The 23157-nt window shown below is 36.5% G+C and overlaps 1 protein-coding gene across 1 annotated transcript in view; it reads left to right on the top strand.

Annotated features, from left to right (window-relative positions):
- The window catches only part of kl-2 (dynein heavy chain 2, axonemal kl-2), a 1497432-nt gene that overhangs the window by 394806 nt on the left and 1079469 nt on the right, over positions 1 to 23157 (top strand). The window contains exon 20 of the mRNA XM_090414156.1: positions 16142 to 16366. Within this exon, the coding sequence (XP_090270282.1) occupies positions 16142 to 16366 (225 nt within the window). The remainder of the gene's footprint in view (positions 1 to 16141; positions 16367 to 23157) is intronic.

Below are 23157 nucleotides of genomic sequence, written 5' to 3'. Positions count from 1 at the left end.
ATGGATAGAAGGATTATAAGAACTTTTTTGACTTGTATACAGGTGGAATTAGTCAGAAAATGGAAATGCTTACATCAGACATCAAGGTAGAGGAGAATACATGTGCGCTTTGTGCGTGTGCGTGTGCACGTGCACACACAATCATTCATATGAATACATTCTTTAGCCACAAGAAAGAAATTGTCATTACTCATTTTCTTGATCAACATCAAAGTCAAAGGAATGTTTTATGCTGCTTTACTCACCTTTGTCGTTTGTCAGCTAACTTTAGTTCACTGTCCACTGTTATTCCCAGATTCTTTCAACATGATTTGAATAGACTGTCATTGTGATTATAAGATGATGGTTACCACTTTAAGTAAAGTATCATGCCCTCATATCTGGCAACAATACCTAGGAGTGACAATATTGAAAGCTGTGTGCGTGTTTGATATTCAGGATATTTCAAACAGGATGTTTGATATTTCAGGATGCTACATAATTCTCACTATTCTCCCAGTACACTTGACCACTTCTTAACCAGTTCTCCATTCAAATATGAGGGTGGTCTGAAAAGTTCTCAGCCTCAACCATAGGTGGCAACACTGTTGGCAAGATTTTTTTTCTAGTTGGTACATCTATCATAAGCATCCATGTGAAATTGCAAGTCATTCTATCAAGTAGTTTGTTTTATACAGCTGCCTGAAGCAAAAGTGTTGCCTATATCCCTTGAAATGGATAAAATTGAATATTGTGTGGTTATAAAATTCTTTGTAGAAGAATGTTTAACACCAAAAGAAATTCATTCAAAGTTCATTAAAGTTTATGAGCACTCTTCTCCTTCATTTTCAACAATTAAGAAATGGGCTTCTGAGTATAAACGTGGCCGTACCAGCCTTGAAGATGATCCACATGAAGGACATCCAAAAAGTGTAACAACACCAGAAATCATTGATCAAGTGCGTGAAATTGCTGAGACTATATGCATTTCAAAAGAACGTGTAAGATATATTTTGCATGAAGAATTGCAAATGAAAAATCTTTGCACAGGATGAGTGCTGTGCTTGCTTACAGCAGATCAAAAACGCCCTTGCATGAAAATATCTGAGCAGTGCTTGGAGCATTTCAGCAAGAATAAAACTGATTTTCTGCATTGATTTATTACTATGGATGAGACTGGATTCACCATTACACACCAGAATCCAAACAGCAATCAAAACAGTGGACAGAAGCCGGTTGTTCAGTGCCAAAGAAGACAAAGTCGGTTCCATCAGCAGAAAAGGTCATAGCATCAGTGTTTTGGGATGCTAATTTGTTTATTAATTATCTCGAAAAGGGTAAAACAATAATTATTATTCCAAATTGTTTAAGCCAACTAGATGAAAAAATTCATGAGAAATGACCAGTTTGCAGAAGAAAAAAATCATCTTTCATCAGAAGATCAAAACAAGAAAGGAAAAACAAGAGATCTTTTCAAAAAGATCAGGGAACTGACAGGGAAGTTTAGTGCCAAGGTGACAGTTTTGAAAAGTAAACACAAAGGATATCTTACAGGAGCTGCAGACATCAAAGAAAGATGGAAAGAGTATACAGAAGCCCTTTACAAAAAGGACTCCAAATTACTGAGAAATTTGAAGAGCAGGATTATACACAGGAGCCAGGGAATGGAATACCTATTGAGCTGCTCAAAGCCCTTAGAGAAGAAACAGTTAAAATTTTAACAGCTCTGTGTCAGCGAATTTGGATCACAACAACATGGAAATGGAAAAAATCAGTTTATATATCTTTATTGAAGAAAGGCAATGCAAGAGAGTGCAAAAATTACAGAACTATAGCACTGATTTCTCATGCAAGTAAAGTCTTACTTAAGGTCACTCAAAAAAGACTGGAACCATTCTTGAAGGGAGAAATCCCAGATGAACAGTCAGGATTTCAAAAAGGCAGAGGAACAAGAGATCAGTTCGGCAATGTGAGATGCATAATAGAAAGTGCACAGGAATATCAAATGAATCTCTACCTTTGTTTCCTTGACTATAGTAAGACTTTTGACTCTGTAGATCATGTGAAACTGTGGAATGTGTTAAGAACATGGGAGTACCAGAGCATTTCATTATCCTTCTAAGGATTCTTTATTATGAACAAGAAGCTACTGTCTAAACAGATCTTGGAGAAACTGAATATTTCACAATATGTAAAGTGGTGCAACAAGGATGTATTTTATCTCCATACCTATTTAACTTGTACAGTGAATACATTTTAAGAATGGCAGGGATGGAGGAGTCTTCAGTTGGAATTAAACTTGGTGGAAGAAATATTAATAATTTGAGGTGTGCAGATGATACCACCTTGCTAGCAGAATGCAAAGAATATTTGAAGGAACTTATTATGAAAGTTAAAGAAAAAACTGCTAAATATGGCCTTAAACTTAACCTCAAAAAGACAAATGTTATGGCAACATGTGAACTTAATGATTTTAAAATAGATGGATTGAAAATGGAAGTAGTTAACAATTTTGTGCTCCTATGATTCCGAATTGATAAAGATGGGTATTGTGCTGAAGAAGTTAGAAGAAGATAATTACTTGGAAAGAAAGCAATGACAATTTATGCAAAATCTTTAAAGATAAAGATATTAGCCTCGCAACAAAAATCAGAATCATGAAGGCAATGATATTCCCTGTGGTACTGTATGGATGTGAAAGTTGGACCCAGAGAAAGAGTGAAAGAAGGAAGATAGATGCATTTAAATTATAGGTTTGGAGACGTTTACTAAGAATACTATGGACTACCAAGCAAATCAATAAATCAGTGATAGACAGAATAAAGCCAGATTGCTCCCTTGAAGCTATGATCATCAAGAAAAAATTGTCATACTTTGGACATGTTACGTGAGTAAATGACAGTCTGGAGAAGATGATGATGCTTGCTAAAGTTGATGGAAGTAGGAGAAGAGGAAGACCAAGAGGAAGAGGAAGAATTAGATGGGTGAATGGAGTTAAAGAAGCAACTGGAATGCACCTGGAAATTCTGAGAGATATGGCCAGGTATAGATCTGAATGGAGAGTGTATGCTCATAGAATCGCCAGGAGTCGAAAACGACTCAATGGAACATAACAACAACAACAACTACTACTACTATTATGAATTATTGGAACATCCACTCTATTCCCCAGATTTGGCTCCCTCTGACTTCTTTCTCTTCCCAAAACTAAAACTCTTCCTCGCTGATCAGTGTTTTTCTTCAAATCAAGAGGTGATTGCTGCTGTAGAGGGGTATTTTGCAGATCTGACTGAGAACCACTACAGGAATGGGATAATGGTGCTGGAGCATCGCCATTATCGCTGAAATAAATGTATTAGTCTTAAGGGAGATTATGTTGAAAAATAAGAATAATTTTGAAATTATAAATTCATTTTTTCATTGTTAGTCCAAGAGCTTTTTAGACCACCACCATATACTGTGAATATTAGCTTTCCTGTTATTATCTCAGACAATAACTTAACCTCATCCAAGTTTCCCTGTCTATGTAATGATCTTCACTCAGATGTCTTTCGACTGCACTAATGTCAAATGGGATAACCCTCATGATTTCTACTGTCCTCCTCTTCACAATCTGATTACTGTTTTCACTTTCCTGATTCACTAGCACTGATCTAATAATGGAATAAATGCATTCATCTCCTTTCCACTCAAACACATAAACAATTTATGCCTTGATTCTCCAATGCATGTGCGTTTATGTCATGGCAGTCAAAAAAAAAAATTTTTTTAATGCATATCACAAGTGGTTGATGACGAAAAATCCACATATGTGGAAAGCTTTCTTCCTGCTCTTTTGAACCTTTTGTAATGGTAGAAGTTGTGCCCAGCAGCCTTAGCAAGATCTCAAAAGGTTGAGATCTTGCTAAGGCTGAGAGGTTGATGTGCGAGAGACCTAGTGCCTCTAAGTCTCTCGCACATCACCAAAAGATAAAGCGTTGTTCTTCTCATTCCAGTCTTATGTAGGTGATCAAAGCAAAGTAGTCCCTACTAAACCAAGAACAGCTCACAAGAACAACTTGAATCTTTAATAATTTAGATGCCAGTTTCTTTTGAACTTGATAATATGATATCCCCCATTTATACTTAGAATTTGTGCCACAGAATTAATACACATTCTTTATTCTCTTTAAAACCTTTCATACTTATTTGATATCTTCATGACAGTATGGAAAGTAAGCTGTTTATATTTAGTTCATGTCAAGAAAAGGATAATGAATGATATCAAACTAATGGGTTCAACGTTTTCTCCTGATTTCCCTTGAAGGTACTGGAGTAAGTCAACTAAAACAAACTTCTTTTAACCTGGAGGCTACTACACATACTGGCCATTGAATTAGAAACCTTTCTGCACATGTGCATAAACCTCACTTACACAGTATACGTACAAAATACTTGGTCATGTGCTTCCATTTGTTCTAAGCAACTATTTAAGATTGCTGCTGGCCAGTAATCATGAACAGTGTTGATCACAACAATGGGGAAAAAAAAGAATCTTTCTGAGATCGATAAAAGACTTATTGTAAGTGCTTGTTTGACTGCAACCATGATTTTGAAAACAGCTGCTTTCTCAAAAGTTGAGATATCCCAGGTATTTAATCAGTTTAAAAATAACCACATTGCTTCTCTAAGAGGTATTACTGTGGTCCTAAGACAGCCTGTCAGGAATGAGATCATCTGAAAAGGCCTGTATGGACAAACAGAATTTCCTGTGTGCAGCAACTGACTGAAACATTTAATGAAGGCTATTCCTGACTCATATCTCACCAAACTATGCACAGGGATGTTAGAAGTTTTTTCTACTTGGCTATACAATAAATTAAAGATGAGAAGAAATTATATTCTTGGTTTAATTCTTTATCCAAGTGTAAGCCAACAAAGTTTGCACCTGAAGAAACTACAGCACTGGGCAGCTTGTATATAGAAGCTAATGACCTCAACATCACTTGCCTTAGTATTCCATAATACAAAGCACATATCCTTACAGACATGTGTAATGCTATGCATTATGGGAACGGCCACTATCCTGGCTGCTGTCCTATATTGAGGTCTCATCAGTGGGAGCCAGATGCAGAAATGATACCAAATGTAAAGCAATGCAGAAGTCATATTTCCATATATATGAGTAGCCAAAAGGTGTCCACACCTTATTACTAAAATACTCTGGATTAGAGATAGATGTTGGAAATTTTTCTGCTTGGTTTTTCCATTCTGGATCGTTCTGTTCACTGACTATTTTCCATGTAAAAAATATAATCCTTACACTCTCTTCACCACACTCTTCCAGGGATCACCTCTGGTATTTCCTTCTCTCTTTCTACTCTTTTTAGAATCTCATCTGGATTAATCAAATAAAATCCTCTCACTAACTTAAATGTCTTTATCATATCACCTATTTTCCTGCTGTCCACCAAACTCTTCAATCCACATTTTTTCAATCTCTTTCCATAGTCAGCAGTCCAAAGTTCTGATAATTGTAGTCACTCACCTCTTGACCCTCCCCAATGTCTCCACATCACACTTAAATCCAGGTGACCAGATTTGAACACAATAGTCGAAGTGTGTGTTAAAGATACCAAGCTATTTTAAATATAAACCTGGTTTTTTTACTCCATTTCCCAAGTAAGCAAACTTGACTGACTTGTCTGTTTGCTTACTTGGGAAATGGAGTAAAAAAACCAGGTTTATATTTAAAATAGCTTGGTATCTTTAACATATATTATACCCAAGGTAAAAAAACTAGTCAAAGTGTGGTCTGACCAGTGCGTTATACAGTGGCACAATCACTTCCTTATCCCAGCATGTTAGAAAACTTCTTATCATAGCAGCACTGCGATGTGCAGCCTTTGTAACACTAGCAATATGCCCTCTAAACTTCAGTCTACTGTCATATCTTCTAAATCTTTAATCTCTACCACTTCTATGGAACTGTCAATATAGTACATAGACTTATATTTCTGCACGTGAAAATGCAACACCCTGCACTTATTGATATTAAAACTACAACCCCACTGCTTTGTCCAAGTAAAAAGTCTACTCAAATCTTCCTGAAGGGAATTGACATCAGCAGTGCTACTTATAATACTTCTCAACTTTGCATCATCATCAGCAAATAACTGAAGATCCCCAGTCAGGCCACATGATATATCATTTACAAACAAGTTAAACAGCATGGGCTCAGGAACAGACCCTGGGGCACACCACTGGTTACCCTCCTTTTTGAGACATTTCTTCATCATATGCATCCTGCTAGTATTGTTCAGAGAGCCAGTCTTTCATCCATCTAACCAATATACTATATATTCCCATGCTCTGCAACTTGTACACCAACTTATCATGTGGTAATGTATCAAACGCTTTTGCAAAGTCGAAGAATATCACTGTATATGATTCTCCCTTATCTAACACACCCATTACCCTATCAAAAAATGTAAGTAGACTGCTGAAACAGACTTACCCTTAACAAATAAATGCTGACCATCATAAAGAATTCTATGTCCATCAACCCAGTCCTATATTATATTCCAACACATCTCTCTAAAATCACACCAACACCTGGACCATAAGTGGTCCAGGACATCACAACAAAAGCATGGTTCTAGGAGAGATGTTTCCAATTATAGGCCAGTGTATAATTGGAAATGTCTCTCCTAGAACCATGCGTGTGTAGTGATACTATTTCACTTTCTTTCCACTACTTAGGAACCCTCCCCCTCTGCAAGACTTTTATTAAATAACCAGGTCAAGGGTATAGCCAACTCTTCAACACTTTTTTAAGAACACATCGTTATATGACATCCATTCCCTCAGCCTTATTAACATCTAACCCAACCAATACCTGATACACCTCTGATTCTTTCACTTCCAATTCTCCTAATACTTGTCTCCCTTCTATATATTGGACCACATCATTTACACCAGTATGATATACAGTGATAAAGTGCTTGTTCAATAATTCCACTGTATCCTTTACAACTGTTATTCTGTTGCAGTGACTATCCTCCAGTGTCAACTTGCCATAATTATTCTTTTTCTTGCTTGCAATATATTGGTAAAATTTCCTTGAGTTAACCTGCCTGACTAGCCAATCTCCTCTCATACTGCACCTTTTCTTTCTTTCTTTACATGTCCGTCACCTTTCTAGCCTGCACTTTATACTCTTCATGGATCCAGTCACCACCGTCTTGTACCTCCTCCATAGCGTTTTTCTGTTTCAGCACAGCTTGCTTGATTTCACTGTTCATTCATTTCACTTCTACTCTGTATACTCACTTTACAGTTGATATGTAGTTATACATTGCTTGTGTCAGATAATGCCATATGAATTTCCATGCACTGTCCACATTTTTTTCTGTACTACTCATCTACCCAATGTATTGATGCTAATTATCTACCGAGCTTCCCATAATCACCTGCCTCATATATCCATTTTTGGCAGTAACCTTATATTGTTTCACCACTTTCCAAACAAGTACCTCATGATTGCTCTCACCAATGGATAGCAGTTTTAATATTTCATTAACAACTACATCATGTGAAGCTATCACTAAGTCCAAAACATTAAAGCCTCTAATTGTTTCAGTCATATGCTGCTTAAGATATTTATCTCTCTGAAATTCAACAAACGCATTCTTATTGTTCCCATACACTATTGTCATCTAATTCCATTGTATATACTTGGAATTAAAGTCTCCCATCAGGATCACTTTCTTTTTACATGTCACAATGAGTATTCTCTGCATTCCCTGGGCTTAAAAAAGCATTCCATCAGATATACTATCATGTTTATTCCAATTTCACACCATACAGATTCAAAATCTGTGCATGCCCTATCAACTTCCACACTTTGTGGACACAATTCTCTGCATTCATTAACAGCATTCCCTCTCCTCTTTCACATTTCTGTTCTTCCAGAAAATTATATATATCCTTCTGTTTCTATTCCCAGCATCACATTCTCCTCAGACAACCGAGGTTCACTTATTGCAATTATCTTTGGACATAATGACTCAATTAATACTACAAACTCGGAACTCTTGTTTCAAATACTTTTTACATTTATGCACAAACATAACAATCCTTGTGTCCTTGAGGCCATTCTACCAGCACCAACATTCTCTATTCTAGTTGCTATACCACATCTCTCTTTAGTCTGACCACTCCTGGTTTCCTGATCCTGACTCTGATTTCCATTCCTGTGTGTGTCTCATCCTCACCTTTATGCATTCCATCATCTTTTACTGCTGCAACAACATCTTCAACCTCGTATCCATCTTCCTCCTGTTGTACAGTCTGTTGAAATGCTTTATCCTGCTTTTCTCACCATAGGTCAGGCCAAAAATTGTTGTAACGGTTGGTCAGTAACTTTAGCAAACCATGTAGATTGTAGTGCAGTTTGTTTCTTTATATATATATATATATGTGTGTGTGTGTGTATGCTCCAGATGATGACCTTGATATGAAGGTCGAAACATTCAGTGCTCATTTTGGTTTATATTAAACTAAAGTTTTGCTCTAACACAGTAGTTGTCTCCATAATTTTTCATAATGTATTCTGATCACCATGTAAGTATGAAAGAAAGGGTGCTTTACAAAGACACTGATCATTTACTGCATTAACTTCTTAACTCTCTACCTTCTCAGAAAAAAAGCCTTTCTAAATGCTCGACTCCAAACCCATTTAAATGCAATCCATTAACTTTAAACTATTCCAACTTTCCTTCAAATTTATTCCATAGATTTACAAACTGAATCTCCTTTGCCTTACACAATTCAGACATCTTACTATTCGTTATCTCTGCAGTCCTTCTCAATTCACTATTATCATATCTGGGTTATATGCTAACGACTTTTCCAATAACACTATTCTTCCTTACCAGCCACAACAACTTCCTCTCTATCAACGTCTCTATCAGCATTCTTTTTTTCCCTAACTAAGTCATTTGTGCCTACAACTATCACTAATTTTGACACTGGTCTTTCCTTTTCTGCAATGCATCAGTTATTTCTTTCATTATTCCACCAGGAAAGCATTTTTTGTGCACTGTAGTCATCACACCTGTAAGGATCGAGTCCCCATACAATACTAAACGACTTTGACTCTTTGACTCTTTATTTCTGACTCTGATCCTTTGACCCTTTCTTCATAATACTAACTTCCTCCTCATTCTCATCAGCCAATCGATTTTCTTTAGATGTTTAATATCCTCTTCCACCAACAACTTCCTCTCTATCAACGTCTCTATCAACATTCTTTTTTTTCCCTAACTAAATCATTTGTGCCCACAACTATCACTAATTTTGACACTGGTCTTTCCTTTTCTGCAATGCATCAGTTATTTCTTTCATTATTCCACCAGGAAAGCATTTTTTGTGCACTGTAGTCATCACACCTGTAAGGATCGAGTCCCCATACAATACTAAACGTCTTTGACTCTTTATTCCTGACTCTGATCCTTTGACCCTTTCTTCATAATACTAACTTCCTCCTCATTCTCATCAGCCAATCGATTTTCTTTAGATGTTTAATATCCTCTTCCACATATTTATTTTCACTTTCATTTTCACTAAATCTTGCCTAAGCTCTTCTACTACAGTCCTGAGACCTGCTCTCATTTCTAATCTTTCTTATCTATCAAGACACTTTTCACATGCATTAATGCTTTCTTTCTTCTCGTTTACCCTAACAGTCCACAAATCTTTCACATTTTTCAGTGCATCAATAAAGTGATTTTTCGCAACTTATCCACTGTGAGAATTCCAAGGTATGAAGTTAGATCTTCATACAGTAGCCTTTCTTGCTGCTGATGTGCATTTCTTTATGGACACCATTTACAGAATCAGAAGCAGTACGAACAAACAAGTAGCAAAACACAATATAAACAACAAAAAATTCCAGCAACACTATTGATGGATACTTGTATCCAAACTGAAAAAAATGCAGCACAACATACAATAAAAGCCACACTTTACACTAATTACAAACACTTTTTAGCACAGCTCAAATCTACTGCTATATTCACTTGCATCACTAGTGACATAATTTGTAATCTTGGTCTTACCCCCCCCCCCTTGTGAAGTAGAATGATTCTTCCCATTTTTTCACTCCTTTGGAACTTGCACTGTTACAGCACTTATGTTAAATCAGTGTGTTATTGATGCCATTAACTCCTTGGAGTATTCCTTAGACACATGGTAGTGCATTTTCAAGTCCTATTGTCATATTAACATCAAGTTTACTTAATTCCTGTTATATTTCTGTTTATTCACAATCAATCCCTCCTGTTTAAGAGACTGATTCTCCTCCTGTAATAATAGGAGATAACAGGAGAATTATCTGACCTACAGGTATCAGAAGGTGATTGCTGTTTAACATGTTCGCTGCTAACTATGAGTATACTTGTAGTTGGTATATGAGCCTCACAAGCCAGCTACGAATATGCTCGTATGACGCTTACTGTCAGCATACGAGATTACCTGTACTAACCTGGAAGAAGTGAAAATGCTTGGCTTGTGGAGCTAGCAGCAAATATGTGTATATTCATAGATGGTATATAAGCCTCACAAGCCAACTACGAATGTACTTGTATGTCAATTACCCCTGGCAACGAGATTACCCATACTGACCTTGAAGAAGTGAAATTGCTTGGCGTATGGAACAAACTATGCCCGAGCAGCGTGGTAGTGAACATGTTAACTTGTATATTAATGATACAGAGAGTGATATTGAGGGTAAGTTGCATTTATTTATTTTACTATTTGTCAGTAGAATCAGTCTGTTCAAGTCAGCCAGCATAGATATATGGATGATCACTCCATATATAGAAAAATGATATATTCCTTATTACCCAACCCAACTGATACAAAATCCTTTCAGGTTGACTTGAACAGTCTGATTCTTTTGGCAAATAGTAGAGGAATTTCAGGTAATATGAGTACCATTTTACACACAGAATGGTATTCTGTATTACTTGAAGTTCCTCTAATGAGTCAATTTATTTGTACTTCTTAAGAGGTTTTTTTTTTAAGATTTAGCAGCATTAAATTAACAACCCTCAAATGCCTTATCCATTTTGAACTGAGTATACTGTAGGGTAAGTATTATGTTCATGTGAATTTGATGCAGTGTTAAAGGTGAAGGCAAGAGACTTATTTGTGATGATTAACAGAGTTAAAGTTTAGGAGTCACATTGCTATGATGATGAATTCATCAATTTACATAAATCCAACATTGAAGACAGTGCTAACTGTTAGGAATGATCTTGATAATATCTGGTGCACAGAATCTTGCATGGGTGTGTGTGGGGGGGTAGTGAACTCTGTCATTCATGGAAAGCATGTGTGGAAGTTATGAATATGTCTTTAGTGAATATGCCCAATTTCTGACATAGAAGTAGATCTTGCTTCATGAGTCTTTGGACTACTAGAAGAAGGCATATAATAATATTTATAAGAATAATTTCTTTTCCAGGACATTTGATTGGATCAGGCACATTAAGAATTTGTCCATTTAAGCCTTAATACATTGCCATATTTGTAAGTGCAGTGTTGTGAATTTCACTTCTACCAAAACACTGTTGTTTAAAGATACCAAGAAATTATATACTTGGTTTAATCCTTTATCCAAGTGTAAGCAAGCAAAGTTTGTTCCTGAAATATAACCAGAACAAGGCAACTTGTATATAGAAGCTAATGGCTTCAAATCACTTGCTTTATTATTATTATTATTTAGGCCTCCTAAGGAGTCAAAAGACTCACCATGGGAGGTCCCTCCTAGGAAACACAAAGTCTATCATACCACTCCTTAAACTCATTGACCATTCTTGCTCTCACCATACTATCAGGCAATGCATTCCACAGTTCAATAACCCTCCATGCAAAGAAACTACTCCTCACCCTCTTGCTTACAGTTTCCTTTTGTAACTTTCAGGGGATGGCCCCTTGTCATCACTCCTTCCCGAGTGATGATGTTATACTATAAATTAAAGATACCAAGAAAACACTGTTCTGTCTTATTTGCACTCTCCTGGCCTGTGTCTTATATTCTTCGTGCATTAAACTCATTGACCATTCTTGCTCTCACCATACTATCAGGCAATGCATTTTAATAACCCTCATGCAAAGAAACCACTCCTCACCCTCTTGCTTACAGTTTCCTTTCGTAACTTTCAGGGATGGCCCCTTGTCATCACTCCCGAGTGATGACGTTATACTATAAATTAAAGATACCAAGAAAACACTGTTCTGTCTTATTTGCACTTTCCTGGCCTGTGGCTTATATTCTTCGTGCATCTGCTCTTCACCTGTCTGTTTATATCTCTTCCATAACCTCTTTTTCACATGCAGTTCCTGTTTAATATTGTTTGTCATCCACTTTACACTAACTTTAGTATCCCATAATGCAAAGCACATATCCTTATGGGTACCCAGACCAGTTTCGACCTTTATTGAGGTCTCGTCGGTGAGAGGCAGACTCAGAGGTGATACTAAGGTTGAAGTAATGCAGAAGTCATATTTTCATACACGAGTTGCCAAAAGGTGTCAGACCTTATTATTATTGAAATACTCTGGATTAGAGATAGTTGTTGGAAGTTTTTCCACTTGGTTATACTATAAATTAAAGATACCAAGAAAACACTGTTCTGTCTTATTTGACTTCTCCTCATCTTTGAAAATACCTTGATCCTCATATGAAATCAGATTTCTCCTCTTGAGCTAATTCACATCAGTATCCTATCCAGGAATAGGCATACCATATGATTTTTCCTATTGCATACAGCCTCCATCTCTTAAAGGGTTGGAAGTTATATGCATATCAACAGATTTACACATTAACAGATTATTTTCTTCTCTCTCTAGTCACTTGTCCACGTACACAATGCACAGTCATGTTAGGTTTCAAAGACCTCTCATGTGTGTGTGGTTGATATTAAATTTAAAAAAAAAACTATCCTTTAATCCATGCTGTCAGATTCATATCCATCCCATTTGCTACAACTTATATGATAATCTCCTATGCAGTATCCTAAGATATATCTTTGCAGAATATAGTAATAATCTAGCTTGGCCATATTCCTTATCCAACATAGCGGTCAATTTTATCATAGAAAGTGAGTCAATTATTATTATTATTATTATTATTATTATTATTATTATTATTATTATCTGAGATCTCCAGGGAGTCAAGGACTCATCGAGGGAGGCTGTAAATTATCCAACCCAGCTATCATACCTTCCCTTAAATTCATTTACACTAGATGCACTCACTACCCCTAAGGGCAAATTATTCCACTCACTCACTACTCTCTGAGAGAAAAACCGAGAAAAACCTAGCTCTTACTCCTTTCTTGACTGAGAACAACCTTAACTTCCATGGATGCCCCTGTGTTCTCTCCCTGCCTTCCATATAACGAAAAATTTCATCATTTGAAATTCTATAGTGCCCATTCAAAAGTTTATAGACCTCTATCATATCACCCCTCTTTCTCCTGTTAACCAGAGTCTGTAATCTACATACATACTCGCAATCTGTCCTCATAATCTAAATCCCATAATCCGGATATAATCTTACATGTCATGTTGGAGCAAACCTTACATGTCAAGGTTCACTCCAACATTGCAATTATCCTCTGAGTTGTATTTGCAACTTTTGCTATGTGATGTTTGAACTTTAAATTCTTATCCCCCAATACACCAAGGTGCCTTGCCTCCTCAGTTTCTTGTAGCATAACCCAGCTAATATAATATGCCGCTGGATCTCTAATCATGCCAAAGTGCATAACTTTGCACTTACTAACATTAAAACAATTACTAAGACCTTTCCTTCTCTTTTTCCAATTCATTTGAAGTGAATTGGCCCAAAGGCCAAGAACTACCAATATAGCCCGCAGGGGCACCATCAGGACTTGAAACCTGAAGCACTCAACGCTCTGTCACGTGGTCACAACTTCGCCATGGCTAATAGGAAATTACCGGCCGAGGAATTAATGATCCGAATTGAACGCGGGATTTGCCACCTTCCAAACCACATTGTCAACGATATTAGATTGGATGTAGCCTGTGTTCTTACAAAAGCAAAACCTCCAAAAACCAACATATCCATTAGTGAATACAAGTCACTACAAGAATTGAAGAAAAACAAAGAAATAGTTATCACCAAAGCAGATAAGGGGAACGCCACTGTGGTACTCAATCTTAATGACTACACAGGTAAGCTTAAGGCATTACTATTAGATCGAGCCACTTACCTCCCTATTGAATACAATCCCGCCAACTCTCAAATTAGAAAACTCCGTAGGCTCCTTAAGAAGGTCACTTCTTGGCCTGTGGAGATTACCAACAGACTAAAACTATATAACTCTAGATCCCCGCCCCCACTACATATATGGGCTCCCAAAAATACATAAAGAAAATGTGCCATTACGTCCCATAGTGGATGGCATTGATTTCCTCCACTTACAAACTAGCCAAGCATTTAGCCAAAGCACTCTCACACTATACTGGCAACACACCATCACACATAAAAAACTCAGCCCACTTCAAAGGCAGTATAGAAAATCTTACACTCCAACATAATGACATAATGGTCAGTTTTGACATCTCCTCCTTATTCACGAATGTCCCCCTCAAAGAAACCTTAGAGCTAATCCAAGCTAAATTTCCCCCCGATATCTCAGCCCTATTTCAGTTTACAATGAACTCAGGCTATTTCGTTTGGCAGGAAAAATTCTACAAACAGATAGAGGGGACAGCCATGGGTTCACCACTTCCCCCATCCTTGGCCAACTTCTTTGTGGAGACTTTTGAAGAGAAAGCCTTAAACTCAGCCTCACAAAAACCTACCATATGGCTTCGCTACGTTGATGATGTGTTCGCTATTTGGCTACATGGCCTGGATACACTCCTCTCCTTCCTAATACAGACAACCAACACCCTAGAATCAAGTTCACCCTGGAAAAAGAGAAAAACAATAACCTCCCCTTCCTAGACACACTAGTCACCCACCAACCTGATAGAACCTTGGTTTTCTCAGTTTATAGAAAACCCACCCATACAGGCAGATACATTCACCAACAATCCCATAACCCCCCCCCTCCTCACAACAATATGGAGTTATTAAGACACTATTCAACACGGCAAAAATAATTTTCTTGCACTTTTGACACTTTCTCGGCCAACGGCTAACCCCCCGAAAGAATCCAAAAAATACTTAAACCAGTTATCCAACCCCCCCCCCCACAAAAAAGATTACTCTAAATTATTAAACAAGTCCTCATGGAGTCAAAGACTCATCTGGAATATCATAAATCCATCACCATTTCCTACATCCGAGGTACCTCGGAAAAAATCAACAAAATTTTAAAAAAACATGACTTGACCACTTGTTACAGACCATATAGAAAATTGGCATCCCTTATCCGCTCCACTAAAGACCAACCACTTCCCCTAGACCTACCTGGTGTATACCAGGTCCCTTGCAGCTGTAAATTATCCTACTTTGGCCAAACAGGCAGGACAGCAAATATCAGAATCTCAGAACACAAGGATTACATCTGATTTCACCAATACAGCCACTCTGGGCTTGCAGACCACGCTCTGGATACTCGCCAGAGAATAAGATGGAAGAAAGTCATGGTAACCGCAGCAAGTTCAAATATGAAAGACTATTCATGGAATCAGCCTCAGCCCTTAGGAACATGCCAAACCTCAACAAATTTGGATGCATGAGACTGCCCCAAATTTGGGAAACATTTATCAGAAGAACTTCAGCCCAAAGGCCAACAACTACCAATATATAGCCCACCAGGGGGCACCATCAGGACTTTAGGAAAATGGTAGCTTCCTAGCTTCTGTTCTCATTTGTTGTTATGTAGTACTTGCGTGCACTTGTCTTTGTATTAAGTTCCCAAGAAGATGGCAACGTGATGTTTGCCGAAATATCGGAAAGTATATATTAAAGTTTATTTAATTTATATTTCTAGTCTACGCTGTCAATTCCTTAATTATTAGCTATTATGTGTATCAAATATTTAAAATTTTCTTGTTCTGTCTTAATGGCTAGTAATTTTTGTTTTCCTACCTGTTAAGATTTGCTTTAAAACTAATTTTATTTGAAAATTTCTAGATGTCATCAACATTTATACAAAGTGTTATAGAAAGGAAACTTGAAAAGAAATCGAAAGGCATCTATATTCCTTCAGGTGGTAAAAAACTTGTTGCATTTATGGATGATCTGAATATGCCAAAGAAAGATAGGTTTGGTGTTCAAGAGCCACTAGAACTGTTAAGGATGTGGTTAGATTATGGCTTTTGGTATGATCGTAAAATGAAAACTCCTAAATATGTTCAGGTATTGTTGGATGTTTTAAATCCTTTTAACTTGCATTTGCTAATTATGAAGATTATAAAGCATTATCTTATTAAGCTGGAGAAGTAGGAAAACATAATTGTTAGCAATTATCCATATTAATTCTTTAATGGTATTGACTCACAGGAACAAAGTGTGATAGTTTATTAAACTGCTAATGTTTCCCTGGATTTAAAATTGCACTGAGATATTAAAAAAAAAATAATAATAAATTGTACTCTGATCATTGCCTGGACTTCTGTGGAGAGAGGACATATGAGAAATGTTTTTCTTAGTATTATTTCACATGAAAGAAACAGATGGAATATAATAACTGATTGTTAATTTAGAATAATTTATTAGCCGTACATACAACTGAAACCAAACATCAAATGTTATGGCAAAAAAACAAAATACTCATATAGATTGCAGTTTTTTTTTTTTTTGTGAGTGTTAAAAATCAGCTGAAATGATCAAACATCCTCAACAGCACAACAAAAAATTAGGGATGATTTTATATGAAATCTGGTCTTCTCTAATTCAACATGACATGCATATGGTTATCAGTAGTTCACAGCAGACTATGCACCTGTAAACAACTTCATAGCAAATGTCCACTTCCCATTGTTATTATTATTATTATTATTATTAGTATTATTATTGCATGATACCTCCATTATCTAAAGACTCATCAAGGGGAAGGCATCTACTCCTCAACTCTCTGTCTCCACCACTCAATCCACCAACTACAACTAACCGCAACTACACCAACAGCATCTACCACCCACAACCTCCATCATCACTAGAATTTTCACAGACAGTCACAAACATCCATGCCTGCAGTCTTTTTGGCTGGAGAGCGGATATGCTAACCACTCGGCCAACCAGGCTGGCAAATTATTATTCCTGTTTTCAAATATGTATGTTACTTGTTATAAACTGTTTTTTAGTTTATTCACATATTTCTCCTAATTATGTGAAACAGAAGAATTTTCACAAAACTAGTAAAGTAGTCGGTAAATTATTCTATTCCATCTGTTTCTGTCATGTGGAAGAAGAATACCTGCAAAAACATTTCTAATAAGAATGGTACTCCTGTTACTAAAAATTAATATAATAAATTAGGATGGAATAGAATAATTAATTATTCTATTCCATCTGTTTCTTTCATGTGGAAGAAGAATACCTGCAAAAACATTTCTAATAAGAATGGTACTCCTGTTACTAAAAATTAAGGCACAAAAATCAAGAAATGGCAAAAAAACATGCAAAATTTTAATGAAAAACAAACAAACAAACTAATTGCTTCTCACAAGTGGATATAAAGTATTTTATGGTCATTAGGCTGAAAGTAGTCTAAATGTTGCTTTCTCCCAAATTTTTGATAATTTAATGAGAAGTAAATTATTATTATTCTACAAAGATCTGACAGAGACAATAGAAACAATACTAAAGCAAGATGTGCTAATTATTGAAGGAGAATGGAATGCTAAAGTTGGAATACATAATGATGGTTGGGAAAGAGTCATGGGAAAATATGGTTTCGGAGAAAGAAATGAATGAGGTGAAAAATTGTTAGAATTTGCTATGGACCACAAGATGATGATCTGTAACACAAGATTCCAACAAAAGGAGTGTAGAAAATGGATGTGGCAATCAAATGATGGGAAAAACCCAACACATGACTGATATGATTAAAAGAAGATGGATAACATCAGTACAGCAATGTTGAACTTTTCAAGGAGCGGATATAGACTCGGACCATAGTTTAGTGATTGCAAACATTAAGTTGAAATTAAAAAAAGAAATATAAACCCCAACATCAGAATAGAATAGATACAGCATGAATAAGTGAAACAGAAATAGGAAGAAGGTACAGAACAGTCTTAGAAGAGAAACTTAAAAGTGTGGAGAAAGAAAAAAACTCGAATTTAAGAGTGAAAAGAGTAATGAAGGTGATAGAAGATGCAGTTGAAGAAACAGTGCCAGAAGAAGAGAAGACCAAGAAGAAATGGATTACACAAGAAACACTGAAGTTAGTACAGGAGGAAAGAATGTTGAAGATAAGAAGCGATACATCAGAACAAATAGAAGAGCAATATAAAAGAAAGTGTAATGAGGTGAAAAAAGCAGTCAGAATGGAAAAGATGAAATGGTTAGAAGCCCAATGCAACAATATAAAACAGTACTTTGGAGAGCATAAAATAAGGGAGGTATACAAAATGATCAAAACCATTAGTAGAAAGTGGCAACCAAAACAAACCACAATTAAAGTTGAAAAAGGCAAAGCATTGATGAATAAAGAAAAAATTATACAGCGGTGGACAAGATACTGTAGTGAGATATATGAAGAAAAACTAGATTCAGATAGCATTGGGAAACTGACTGAAGAATTGAAGCAGATATCACCACCAGGTAATGAGCATGATATGGACATTTTAAGAGGAGAGGTAGAAAAAGCAATAGGACGGCTAAAACACAACAAGAGTCCTGGTAATGATAACATTACTGGAGAAATGATTAAATATGGTGGTGAAAGTATGGTTACAGAAATGCACCAACTATGTAATATGGTATGGAAAGAAGGGGAAATGCCAGAGGAGTGGGTGAAATCAGTATTAGTAACATTATACAAGAAAGGAAATAAGCTAGAATCTAAAAATTATAGAACAATTTCCTTGATAAATCACCTTGGTAAAGTGATGATGATCATATTGACAGAAAGATTGACAACACAATTGGAAGCATACCTTGTAGATGAGCAAGCAGCATTTAGGAAGGATAGAACTACAATTCAGCAGATTTTGACAATGAGGTTAATAGCAGAGAAAGCTAGAAGAAAAGACAAAAACATATATACTCGCTTTGTTGATTTTCAGAAAGCATTTGATAGTATTGACCAGAAAGTGACATTAGCAGTTCTGGAATCCTATGGAATTGATAAAAAACTAATAGCTATATTAAAAGATGTTTATCAGAATACAGTTGCAGCAGTTAGAATAGGTGATGATTTGAGGAAATGGTTTAAAACAAGCAGAAGTACTAGACAGGGAGACCCAATATCACCAAGCATTTTCATCGCACACTTAGAAAGAGCAATGGACAAATTGAAGGAAGATGCCAAAGGAACATCTGTACACAGAATGAGAATTATTAATCTCAGATTTGCAGATGACATTGTTATTATTGAAGAAAACGAAAGAGAACTACAAAAAACACTGAAACTGTTAAATGAGGAAGGGAAGAGATTTGAACTTGTTATGAACTTGTAAAAAATAAAGACAATGGTATTTGGTGAGAAGAACATGAAACAAAAGATACGAGTGGATGGAACTGATATAGAAAATGTAGAACAATTCACATGTTTGGGAAGTAAACTGACATATGACTTGGACTGTAAAAAAGAAATAAAGATCAGGATTGCAAAAGGAAGACCAAATCTGAAGGCCATGGATAACATCTGGAAAATTAAAGTGATCAGTCTGCAAACAAAACTAAGAGTACTGGAAACATGCATCTTCAGCGGTGTACTGTACGGATCTGAAACATGGGTAATAAATAAAGAATCAAGAAAAATAATTTTGGCATTTGAAAGAACTTGTTACAGGAAGATTCTAAGAATAGGATGGGTACAGAAAATCACCAATGAAGAGTTCTATCAGAAGATACAACCAAAACAGAATCTAATGCAGAAGATTATAAAACGGAAGCTGCAATTATATGGGCACATCTGTAGAATGAGTGAGGACTGGAAGATAAAGATATTTATGTTTGGTATTTTGGATGGTTTAAACAGAAGAGGTAGACCATACAGAGAATGGATAGACGATATAAAAGGCTGGTGCGGAATGGGTGTACAAAAACTGCGATACTGTGCACTGGACAAAGAAAGGTGGAAGAAGATAGTGAAACAGGCATCAGACATCAACGGGCAGTGAGCCCATGGTTCGTGATGATGATGATGAAATTATTATTATTATTATAATGTGACACCTCCAGGGAGTCCAAGTACTCGTTGTGGGAGGGCACACTACTCTACTTCGCTAATGAATCTCATCCTCTCCACTACTAATTAATTCTCCAACTACATCACTACTACCATCAATGCCATCTATCGTCCATCATCATCACCAACAAAAATATGCAAGGGACTGGTGTGGCATTACAAAATAAATAATTTCGTTAGACAGACAGAATGTGATAACGTATATCAGCAGAATGCTGTGAAGAGTGAAACACAACATCGTGAAAGGAATGATAGTTGGTTGAGTGTTGTTGCATGGATATTATTATTATTATTATTATTATTATTATTATTAAGAGGGACCTCCTGGGAGTCAGGGACTAATCAATGGAGGCCACATACTACATGCACCAGCTATTATACTTGTTCTTGAATTTATTCACACTGTTTGCACGCTTAACATCCAACTGCAATCCAGTCCAATCACATACCACTCTATGAAAGAAAAATCTAGCCTTCACTCCCTTCTTAGTGCCATTCATTCTCAGCTTACAAGGATGCCCACGTGTCCTTTTCCCACCCTCCATAAATTGAAAAAGTCCATCAACTAAAATCCTGTATGATCCTTTCAGAAGTTTGTAAATCTCAATCATATCACACCCCTTTCTCCTGTTTCAGTCTGTCTTCATAATCAGTATTCCACAATCCTGATATCATTTTTAACACTCTCTCTCTCTCTCCACCGTATTACAATCTCAAAGGAATCCAGGAGACCACAGACCAATGCACAACAGTAGTCCTGTTGATGTCTTATCAATGCCTTGTAAAGAGGCAAAATGACATCCTTATATTTACATGTGAAAGTTAGTTTCAGCATTGCAGTTATTCTTTGAGTTGTATTTGCAGTCTTTACTACATGGCCCCTGAATTTCAACTTGCTATCTACTAACACTCCAAGATCCCTGGCCTGATCACTTTCTTCTAGCATAATCCCACTAATATCACTAGTGGTGCATTTGGTTTGCATGCAGTATTTATAAGACAGTATTTGTGAGTTATGCCGAGGTTGTGAGTTCTAGCCTCACCTGGGGAAAAATTATTTTGCCAGCAAAGGTTGGTTGATTGGTAGAGCCTCTACTACTAATTGCTCATGCAAAAAAAAGTTAAGCAACTTTGAGTACAGTTAGTAGTTGGAAGTGGATTAATCGTTCAATGCTGTTGGCACACTCTCCCTCGATGAGTCTTTGGACTCCCTGAAGGTGTCACATAATAATAATAATAATAATAATAATAATATCATGCAACATTAGATATCTAATCATGCCAAATTACATGACTTTACATTTACTGATATCCATTTTCATGCCCTAAATTCCAGCCTATTCAAATCATTCTGCAAGTACTGCATATCAGCAGCACTCCTGATTACCCTAGCTATCTTTGCATCATCAGCAAATAGTATATGTCACTTGTCAAATCCTTAACGATGTCATTAATGTACAGATTGAATAACAGTGGACCAAGGACTGATCCTTGTGGTACGCTGGTTACCTTAAATCTTGCAGACTCACATCCTGCATATACCACTTTTTGATATCTGTTAGTCAGCTATTCTCTTATCGACACTAATATTTTATAATCCAGTCCCATATTCTCCAAATTATTGCAACAGTCTTCAATGCTGTATTCTGTCAAAAGCCTTGGAAAAATCCAAAAGTACTGTATGCCCACAGATGCGAGACCCTTCAACACTTTTGCACATGTCGGAAGAAGGAGAATCCATTCTGATAATAGGATAATCAATCCATCTTGTGGGATTAATTGTTTATTATTACACGTTGGAAAATTAACTTTTCTTTTATGAACATTGAAGTTTTTAAAGTAACAACTATTTTGCTTGTGTAACAGTTGGAAAATTTTACATGTATGCATATGATTTCACATGTTGGTTACAAATTCATACATCGCCTTATTCATTTCTCCCCTTCAACATGAATTAACTCTTCTTAGCACCAAGCCAACTGAGGAACTCGGATCTGTGGTCTGACAGTATCATGGTTCATCCCTTCCACTTGTTCAGTTCAATGGAAACATTATTATATAATGCAAGCAAGTTGCTAAAACATGACCTTCCTTTAGTAAACCCATGCTGTTCATTGCCAAGTAGAAATTCACTCTCAACCCATATCTGAAAGTGAGCATTAGCCAATTTTTCCCAAAATCTTCACCACAACTTTTGAGATACTGATTGGTCGATAGTTGAATACATCAGTCTTTGCACCACTCTTGTGTAATGGAATTACCATACATTCTTTCCATTTTTGCAGAATCTTCCATGTTCTGAGACTCAAATTATATAGCCTATTCAAAAGAACAACCAGTTCTACTGAACACTTTTTTAACATCCATGCTGATATCTTATCAGTCCCTATTACTGAATTCTTATATAGTTTGTGCAACAGCTCTAATACCTCTTCTTCATACACCTGAGTTTCTTCATCCAGTGAAGAGGCAGCAGTGAACTTAATGTTGCATACACCAGGTTGATAGCTTTTAATAAAATAGGCACTCCTTAGCTGAACAACTTCTGCACATCTGTTGCCCTCACACCATCTGTATTCATTAGAGTTACTCTTTCAATTTCATTGTGTCTTTTACTTGTGGCACATTGATAGAATTCTTGTGAGTTGTCTTTAGCTTGCAGAGCCAGTTTCTTTTCATTCTCAGACTTAGCTTTCCATACAACAGTTGTGACTCTTCTGGCCTGCTGCTTATAATTTTCTTAACAGACATCATCTTTATGCACACGGTATTCCTTCCTCATCATGCT

This window comes from Typopeltis vanoorti, chromosome 24, assembly GCF_054136105.1.
Source record: "Typopeltis vanoorti isolate ZY-2024b chromosome 24, IOZ_Tvanoo_1.0, whole genome shotgun sequence".
Taxonomy (NCBI): Eukaryota; Metazoa; Arthropoda; class Arachnida; order Uropygi; family Thelyphonidae; genus Typopeltis; species Typopeltis vanoorti.
Note: the sequence above shows the minus strand (reverse complement) of the source record. Positions and strands in the feature narration are given on the sequence as shown.